Source organism: Brienomyrus brachyistius, chromosome 12 (assembly GCF_023856365.1).
Source record: "Brienomyrus brachyistius isolate T26 chromosome 12, BBRACH_0.4, whole genome shotgun sequence".
Classification (NCBI taxonomy): domain Eukaryota; kingdom Metazoa; phylum Chordata; class Actinopteri; order Osteoglossiformes; family Mormyridae; genus Brienomyrus; species Brienomyrus brachyistius.
The window spans coordinates 2,316,084-2,326,136 of NC_064544.1; the positions used below are offsets into that span (position 1 = coordinate 2,316,084).

General features: G+C 41.7%; 1 protein-coding gene across 1 annotated transcript; it reads right to left on the reverse strand.

Moving 5' to 3' along the window:
• Nucleotides 1-4,417: 4,417 nt before the first annotated feature.
• LOC125704714 (C-type lectin BfL-2-like) lies at nt 4,418-6,703 on the reverse strand. Its single transcript, XM_048970680.1, has 6 exons — nt 6,675-6,703; nt 5,973-6,072; nt 5,741-5,883; nt 5,451-5,591; nt 5,190-5,301; nt 4,418-4,688 (listed from the first exon to the last, which is right to left on the reverse strand). The coding sequence occupies exons 2-6, from the start codon at nt 6,040-6,042 to the stop codon at nt 4,594-4,596; spliced, it is 561 nt and encodes a 186-aa protein (XP_048826637.1). The 5' UTR covers nt 6,043-6,072; nt 6,675-6,703; the 3' UTR covers nt 4,418-4,593.
• Between the last annotated feature and the right edge of the window lie 3,350 nt (nt 6,704-10,053).

A 10,053-nucleotide genomic window follows, 5' to 3' on the forward strand; every position in this document is an offset into this window, starting at 1 on the left:
TACTGATGTTTTATTGGACCAACTCGGGTTGTACAGTTTAAATGAAATAGTCAAAAACTGGGCTAAAAATGAAGGAATGAACTGGGACATTAGAATGTGTGTGTTCCTTAATCCGAATTGCCGTTTACATCTCGCAGCAGGAATAAATCCTGCGCGAGGCCTGCAAATGGAACTTCGTTCTGTCGTGCAGTGTATAATGCAGTGACAGAAAGTTTAATCGCACCCAGGATGGCAGTTTTTTTTTTTTTTTTTGGTATTTTCACTATTGTATGGTGCTACCAGTTTCTGTGAAATGTGATTAAAGATGCAAAAACATAATGACATAAAGTAACGCTGCAGGGAAGACAGTCCAGCATAAGTCAAGGCGTCAGTATGTTTGAAAACGCGCCCCAGAAAATACTTCCATGAATTTTAATGGATTCGGCAAAAGCACGACTGCTAACCTCAAAGAACTGGCCGATCTCATATAAAGGAATCTTTTATTCTTCAGATTTACCATTTCTTTTAGATGTTTGTTACGATATCGTCATACACGTGACTCCTTTTCAAGCACGTACACATTTGGAACACGTGCCACAATTCATCCCTACTGGGGTCCAGAATGTTATTCCAAGATCTGAAAACCTCTCAGAATAAAGTAAAAGCACCAGATTTTAATTAAAATCTGGAGCGCTTCTTCGGTTGATTATCGACACCTACTGGTCACTGAAGGAACTTTTCCATTTCCACAGTCTACCCTGCATTCCAAAAACCCTGTATTCCGATAGTCTTTTATCAGCGGCGTCAATGTCATTTCAATTGCCGTACCAAAATAATGTACGTGTAGTAGGTGAGTAGGTGACATTAACGGCCACGTTACCCTTTATTTTTCATAATTCAACTAAGAAACAGGATGGCAAGTTACATTCTAAATGTGAAAAGGAGTTGATTATTTTCACATGCAATTACAGAACATTAATACTCATTATCAAAATAAATTGGTATAATGCAAATATAACGGAATGGCATTAAACAGCTATCACTTCTCAGGTATGCCAGGTAGACCTGCAGCATAGTTGTCCTATGATTTTGTGTAGTGTGTGTGTGTGTGTGTGTGTGTGTGTGTGTGTGTGTGTGTGTGTGTGTGTGTGTGTGTGTGTGTGTGTGTGTGTGTGTGCGTGAGTGTGCACCCACCGTACGTGTTGTTGCAACAGTCGAGACAGTCGTCGCGGCGCACAGAATATGTCAGCGTGGTGGTAGATATTTGTGTTGAGTCTTTTTAATGGCTTCAGTTAAATATCCGTATAAACAGCCTCATCTTTCTCATTTTTTGCCGGCATTATGCCATGACCCAGGGTCTCCCACGCTGTACGATACAATTATTTACCAAGTTGGATAAATAAAATATCTGAAATCTGAATCAGAAATTTCGCCTGCAACCACATTTCCCGCTATGCATATGTTGGAGCAACGCTGGGGGTGGGGGCGAACCACGATTTTTTGTAGCTTTGGTCATATTTGTTTTCGCAAACTCAATATGACAGTATGGTTTCGATTATTTTACTGTTTCATTGGCAGATAGCTTTCACAGCAGCATTAGGATACTAGGCTATTAAAAACAGAAAACTGGACAAATTTGACTTTCCCAGGACTGTACATTTGACAGCCATGTTCTCAAAAAGTATGACATTTTCTAACAATAACATGCTCTTAATTATAGTTTCTAAAGGTAACGTGGATTGTTTTGAAAGGGGAAATGAACAGTTTTCTAAAGAAACATAAACATAAATGTTAATATAAAATCAGTATAACTACTATGATCACTCGATTAAACTCGATTACTTGATTTTTTTTAGGCATCAGTTAAAAGTTGCCTTCTCGATACTGGCCGGCTTTCAGCTTTAATTCAGTGGGTAGAACATTACATAAAAATGTGTACATAATGTACATAATTTTTCTACACAATCCCCTCCTTTCAAGGACTCATAAGTAATTGGACAAATTAATATAACTGCAGATAACACTCAAGTTTATGGCTGCAAGACCAATTAAACGCTCTGGGGGAGGGACGCCGTCCGTGAGACTGGGGTACACTGTGGGGGAAGGACGACATCTGTGAGATTGGGGTACACTCTGGGGGAAGGACGACATCTGTGAGATTGGGGTACACTCTGGGGGAAGGACACCATCCGCACTCACACACTACGGCTAATTTTACGAACCCAGTTAATTTTCCTATCTGTCTTTGTCCCCACGTGACATCAGGAGAACACTGACAATGTTCAGCAGGTGCTTTTATCCAACGCAACATACCTATTTATTTATTTTTGTTTTGTAACAGCGAGGTCAGGTAGCTGTCAGAACAATTATGGGTTACTGGCCTGACTCACGGGTCCAAAGGGATTCAAACTGACAACCTAAAATACGAATTCCTCTCACACACCGAGCAGAGGTAGGAACAAAAAACTTCTGAGAAGAGAACTTTTCCACATAAGTATGAGTATCTGGGCCCATGTTTGACTTTTGAGTGTGTGGAGCTTCTTAATGGGGCAGACTTAGTTCCTGTAATAAGCAGAACTTCTTTTTGGAGGAAGTACTCTTGTCCTCCTCAGGATGACAGTTCAGATAACTCCCTTATCGGTCGCATGTCTGGCCTTCTCTGCCTTTGTGCTGTTTCTCCTCCTCTTGTTAGCCCATCTCGTCTACTTGAACCACAGGGAAGCACCTTTGAGCAAACAGAGGGCTGTGGCGATTTCCACAGGCTGGTACTTACCAAACTGTCCTTCTCTAGCAGATAGTCTTCACGGCTCAGTCTTTGGGGACTTTTTTAAAACATATTCAGGTTTTATGAAAGTGACTTGGTGTTATGGCTATGAATGATAATTTATTTTATTGAAGATTAGAAGTGAAACATGCAACTGTGAAAATTGCTGATGTAATGGAGAGATTTGCTTTTCAAAAGATTTTTGGAAATAAATGATTGGTAGCATGGGATGGCAAATTAAGTGGACTTAAGCCCTGAGTATAGGTGATTATAAACCCTATTTAGGTGAAATTAAGCCACTCATTTTTGTCTCATAAAAAGTTGTGTTTTGAAATCCATTTACGAAGTTGTTTAGCAATGTGCAGTATTTTACACATTTACAGCCCTCAGATGCTATTACAGTCGAACCTCGTTACTACGTACCCCGGATACAACGTTTTCACCTTTTCAACGTACAGGTTTCTAATTCCCGTTTTAAGCCTATGTATTATTCCAATAGCAGCCATTGTTTACAGCGTACACCCTTACAGCGTAAACTTCGATACAAGATCCAAATTTATAGAGAAAATACGAAAACTAACCATCGTTACAACGTACAGCGCTCTCCCCGCCCACCACAACTTATGTCGCTACATCTACCTGGTCTTCGCCCGACAATGCACATTTGTCATGATTTAATTTGACCAATATTTCATTAATATTTTCAGGCCAAATGCCAATTTGGATGCGAATGTTTATTTTAAAAATCCATTTTGACCAGCCGTTGTGTATTTTCGTTGCCGTTTATCGCCGGCCGGCACTAAGTAATCGTGAGTAATTTAAGGAAAATTTCAAGGATCCAAATAAGCTTTGTCGAATTATTTAACAGGTAATAATGTGTTCGTTTGTTTTGTAGTGAATTTAAGGGTCTGTTCTATTAAAGTTTTATCATTTACATGGATATTTCGTGAGTTCTTTCATCCATCTCGCACTAAGTGGTTACAACGTTCTATGCTTATAACGTACATGTTTTTGATATTCCGCCTTGTACGTAGTAACGAGGTTCAACTGTACATCAATCTAGTTGGAAAAACATTTCAAAACTGGGGCTTTTTTCCCTTAAAAATTGTAATGCAATATTTTACAAATTATTATCTCAATTTTCTACGTTTATTCTATTCTAGAATTAGAGGGGTTACTGCACAGATGACACTGACCAGACAGGGGAGCACAGGACAAGCAGACACTAATATACAGGGACTAAGCGTCAGAAAGGAGGCAGGTATGATTAAATGAGCGGATGACAGGGGACGGTCGAGGGGCCGAAACGGAGCACAGACAGACCCTGACACATCCATCCATCCATCCATCTATCCATTTTCCAAACCGCTTATCCTGTTGAATCGCGGGGGGTCCGGAGCCTATCCCAGAAGCAATGGGCACGAGGCAGGGAGCAACCCAGGATGGGGGGCCAGCCCATCGCAGGGCACACTCACACACCAACTTACCAATAATGTAACACAATCTCTGAATCAAAAATGTAATAATTGATTTTGCATAATGTATCAGCTAGTAATGTAATAACTGCCATTAACATGTTAAAAATATCGGCAGGTGTTATATTATTGGCTGCTACACCTAACGCATATTCGCATTTAAACCAAATAATTAATATATAGGAATGCAGAAGAGTCATACGGTTGATATTTATTTATTTTTATTTATTTTTTTTGCATGAGTTCAGCGAAGCATTTAAAACATTTGCGATTCTTTGCTCATATCGCACGTTGCATGACTTTCCCCCCCCTTCGCTTGTCTTTTCATACCGCCTGATTTTTATAAGCCGTGCCGTAGAGCGATTCCAGCATTTTTCAGTCTTCCGGCTCCTGCTGCCGCTTGTGCGATTTGAAGGCGCAAACGAAAGGTCTCAGTCCTTCACACGGAAAATCATTCCAGTAGCCGATGTCTGAAAGAAAAATTTTACATCCTCAACCATATGACTAATATAAACTCGTGCGTTATGCTAATTTAAACGCAGCTTGTTTGTGTCGAAGCACAACTGAAGTTCCACGGGAAATGTTCAGTATGCATAATTTTCAGAAACTTTTTTCTCCTCATAAAAACAGGATTACAGTCCGGTGAGGAGATGCCTTGTCCGTCATTGTTTATGCTCTTTAGTTAATATTTCTGCTGGTAAAATACAATTTGGGCAAAAGAACTTAACAAGTAAATTTGGTCGATACATAATACTCTAATAAGTGTTCTGTGAATAACCGTTTTTGAAGCGTCCCCATGGCTGTTTCCCACATCATCTCTCTCCCTTACATTTAAGGACATAAGCTGGGTTTCAACAATGAATGGGTTCAAATCCACACCCAACCCCCACCCCCCTAAACACAAAGTCCTCCCACATTATTGGTAGGGACACACCCCCACCATCCATACCCAAATATACACCCTTACTTACATTTTATGTACATCTCCATACAGTTCTCATTGTTCCAAGCGTTGTTCGGTTCACCTGGAGCCCATTTCTGGAAATTCCAGTGAGAACCATCCGTCCAGATGAATCTCGATGACTGTAATGGGAGAGCGAGACAAACAGCGATATCACTGTTATGTGGACATGCTGGTCACCAGCCTGATATTAACATTCCGATCTACAGTAACATTACAGGTCACACAGAAGGGGCCCTCCCCTATCCCACGTCTCCCGGCACTCCGTCACCTTGCACAGCCGCATTCCACCCAACCAGATAGACCACTGACCGCGGCTGCGTTTCTTCACAATGCGGATGAGATCAGCGTTTGCACGGGCATTGTGCACTGAGGCCAGGTGACCACCTGGAGCCTTTTGCCTGCAAGTAATCTGGTGCACAGAGGAATGATTAAGCTGAATACAGTATAGCAGTAATAGGTATGTTAGGTCTGATTGTGATACAGTTAGAATAATGGAATTCTTAGGTTCACTTATGGAACCACAACAGAACGTGGCACCTTGATGATGGTTTGCTTTACCTCGGCATTAGCGAAGCTGAGTGGTGTGTTGAAATACTTCATACAATAGGGGCCCACTTTGTACCAGTCCCTGTATTTCCTTCCATGACAGCGCCATTTTAAGAGACTGGTCTCGTTCTGCCCTTCTTCTATTGACAAAGTGTCTGACAGAGCACAGAAAGCAACAACAAACATAACCCCAATGACCTGTTTAAATGACTGTTAGAATGACTTTATCAGAAAACTGACTGACCATTATCCATTGCAGCTGCCATGGCAGACAGGCAGAGGAGTGCAACCCCCAGCAAGCTTGGAGTCCTCATGTCTCGGCTCTTCAGTCCCACAGCACCTCTCTGCAGATAGCAAACCGGTGGTTACAGTTACGTTAAATAATAATCCCTAATATCGTGTTGGTTAAACATCACGCAATTGTTGATGATACTTAGTTACAAAATGAAATAATTAAATGTTATGTAATTTAGTTCAAAATGTTACTTATTATAGTGATTGTCAAAATGCTGTGAATTATGGCACCATTGCCACTGGAAAGACCCTGAAAGAAGGCAGGAATGTTTTGTAGGTCAGTGGTTCTCAAATTGTTTACGATGTGTATGACCTCAGAAAAAGATTATGGCTGACAGCATAAATGGAAATAACTGCACAGAGCACTAGAGGCAGAAACCTCTCACGTACCATTGTTTGAGAACCTCAGGTTTATGCGATCAGGAGGAGTCCACACTGAATACAGAGCACCTAATGATATTTAAGCCACATTGGTTCGTACCAATAAGGACAGAAATTACATGTGTATATCCCTAAATAGAGGCAAATATATGCAAATATGTCAATTATATATTAAGCAATCATATATGTTCTATATATACATACGATCAAACATCATACAAAACTCATATGTGTGATATAAGCGGGATTTAGACAAATATCAAATGCTGACCTTTGAAGATCTGTGACTCTTCTTTCCCTCCTGTTCATTCTGGACCTTTTTATATACTTTTATCAGGAACTATAGCATAACTGTATTACACAACCAACCCACAGAATCACCCCCCACCTCAAGCCCTTCAATCTTGCCCACTTATTAAGTAAAGCGTAAAATGGTTAGGGTCCACCTCAAGCCACGGGTGAACTGCAAACTCTGATAACATTAATGGAGAAGTGACTGTCGACTCTTAAATTCTCTTAGTTTATCTTGAAATGCATGAAAGCAAGTCAAAGAATTGTCTCTATTTCATTTTTTGGTTTTCATACAGTAGAGGAAAGGTACTCAATCATTTCCCCCCAAAATCCAAATTCACATCAGCGACACAAAGCCAAGGCCCACTGGCCCCATAAATTCTGCTTCATTCCGCCAGTTGAGTAGCCCTGCAGTCGAGGCTTGCTGAACACAAACATGCTGTCTGTGGTGACTGTGATCCACAGCTATTCATCATAATATCATAATCTTCATAATAAATAAGACACAGGGCCACAGCGCAATTTGTGAGCAGAAAAACTTTAAAATTAGAAATTTAAATAAAAAAATATATGATTCAAAGAAGCATCTGCTCAACATTCAAATAATTTAGAGGGTCGAGTAGGGATTCAACCCGATTACTTTCCAATCACCAACATGGCATCCTAATAAAAATTCCTTGCACACACAGAACAGAAGGTAGGATAAAAAACTTCTGAGAAGAAGAGAACTTTTCCACATAAGTATGAGTATCTGGGCCCATGTTTGACTTTTGAGTGTGTGGAGCTCCTTAATGGGGCAGACTTAGTTCCTGTAATAAGCAGAACTTCTTTTTGGAGGAAGTACTGCTGTCCTCCTCAGGATGACAGTTCAGATAACTCCCTTATCGGTCACATGTCTGACCTTCTCTGCCTTATTTGTGCTGTTTCTCCTCCTCTTGTTAGCCCATCTCGTCTACTTGAACCACAGGGAAGCACCTTTGAGCAAACAGAGGGCTGTGGCAATTTCCACAGGCTGGTACTTACCAAACTTTCCTTCTCTAGCAGATAATCATCACAGAGGCAGTTAACTGCAGACATCCATCAAAAGCTAACCTAAGCATGACTGATTAAAATAAACCCAGGGCTCGGCTTGCTCCATGGGAGTTTTTGATATTCAGGTTTTATTCAGATGGTTATGTGTTACGGGTATGAATATGTTTGTGTTTGTAGCCCAATATGCAGAGTTATGCTAGTGTTGTGTTGAATCTGTTTCAGGGATCACGTCTAATTTAGTTGTACATTCATGCAATGAGGATAAAATGCTTCTATTCTATTCTAATCAGTGATTATGAACATGCTCTCCAAATGGACTGAAACATCTCCTTGTAGAAAAGCTAATACCAAGACAGTAAAACTCTTGTTCAGCAAATTTGTGTGTAGATACAGTATCAGGATAATCTGTGTTTGTAAATTGTGATAGAGGAATTCATTGTGTTTGAGATGCAATGGAAAATGTATACAGAGCAAAGATTAACATAGATTAACATAGATTTTGCCAAGCAATGGCGCAGCAATAGACTTGCATTTCATCCAGGGTGGACCCAAGCTTGGTGGCCTTCGCTGCCTGGGACAGGGTGTTTCATTAGTATAGTGTTTATATAACTCTAAGACAAGAGGGGTAGGAGGCTGCAAACTGTCCCAGGAAATATGGGGTATAAAGCTGGGGTCCACTTTGTATGGGCTGCAAATCAGCTGGTGGGGTGGTGGGCGTGGCTTACAGTTTGGGCCTTGTGCTGGTAAGTAGAAGGCTGGTGATCTGAATCTCATCCTTGAAAAAATAACCGCGTCTGTTGGGTCCTTCGTTTTTACCATTTTTCCTCTCTTCGCCGTGCAGTTTTCGGCAGGGCATGGGGGTGAAGTTTGTCGGCGGGATTAGGGGTTGAAGGAGGGAAATTTGTGGGAGGTGAATTGTAGACTAAAATTAGCGGGTCTTCAGTCAGTCTTATCTTGTTAGCATGCAGCTATCCCTCAGAGGTGCAGAAGCTTAGCAACCAGGTGATGGACGGCGGTCACAGTGCTGCTGGAACAGAAATATGGCTGCAAGTGGTGACACGGGACTGCGAGGAGCTCGTAGTGGGTTATGCAGTAATTCCTGAGTGTCCGGCACCATCCATTCCCCCCGCCTGCGACTGTACTGTGCTGAGCTCCTTGTTGTTGGCGTCGGGGTCAAGGGGAGTGCGAAGTCGGGGTATGCCAGCACTGGGGCCTCGATCCATGCAGGCAGGTGAAAGTGATGACACAGTGTCTGAACCACTCAAAGGGTCGCCACATGTCGGTCAGTCACAGCGCTGCCAAAGTCTCACACAATCCACCGCTAGTACAAAGCGAGACCCAGGAAACTGCAGAGCTCTGCAACACTTTGCAGTCGGCAAGTCTCACCACAGTGATCTTTCCTGGGCCCACCGCCATGCCCTCAATGCTTACTGCACGATCCAGGAACATGATCTTTTGGTTGGAGAACTTTCCAAGGTTGTGGCGCAAGGCTGAGAACTGAAATCTGGGGTGGGGCTGGTTCCTTTAGATGGTGATGTCTCTTTTCTTGTCTGCTGTTTCTATGTATGCATTACTTATCTTGGTCTTTTGCAGTTATGTGTGCATGTGTGTGCATGACTGTTTTGGGGTCTCTCTTGTCTAGTGAACCAAGTCTGCTCGGTCTAACTTTGACAGCTCCACACACTCAGAAGTCCTCCTCGCAACACTCTCAGGAGGTAATAAACACCATGAGCACTCCGCCAGCGTTGCCATTTCAGAGATAGTCTGACCAAGTCATTTGGCCATAACGATTTAGCCCTCACCAAAGTCACTAACATCTTTAGCCCTGGCCATTTCCATTGCATTCAACATGTGGACTATGAATACCAAATGCTGGCTTACTATGTAATATATCCTAGACCTTGACATGTGCTGTTTTTACAAGATAATCAACATTATTCACGTCGTAATGTTTTGCTCACTGGTGTGTATCGGACATTCACAGAAAACCCCAGATACAAAACACAATGAGGATGTAACCCTCTGTTAATATCAAAACATTTTAAAAGATGTTTGTTGGATTCATCGTGTCATATTTATTATGATGAATAGCTGTGGATCACAGTCACCACAGACAGCATGTTTGTGTTCAGCAAGCCTCGACTGCAGGGCTACTCAACTGGCGGAATGAAGCAGAATTTATGGGGCCAGCGGGCCTCGGCTTTGTGTCGCTGATGTGAATTTGGATTTTGGGGGGAAATGACTGAGTACCTTTCCTCTACTGTATGAAACCCAAAAAAAGAAATAGAGACAATTCTTTGACTTGCTTTCATGCATTTCAAGATAAA

Bases quoted from the DNA above. Each gene is read 5' to 3' on its own strand.
- LOC125704714 (XM_048970680.1), bottom strand. From the start codon at position 6,042: ATGAGGACTCCAAGCTTGCTGGGGGTTGCACTCCTCTGCCTGTCTGCC. The intron at 5,302-5,450 runs GTGACGGAGTGC...CTCCCATTACAG, and splicing joins GTGGAATGCGGCTGTGCAAG to TCATCGAGATTCATCTGGAC. The intron at 4,689-5,189 runs GTAAGTAAGGGT...TTTTTCTTTCAG, and splicing joins TATGGAGATGTACATAAAAT to ACATCGGCTACTGGAATGAT.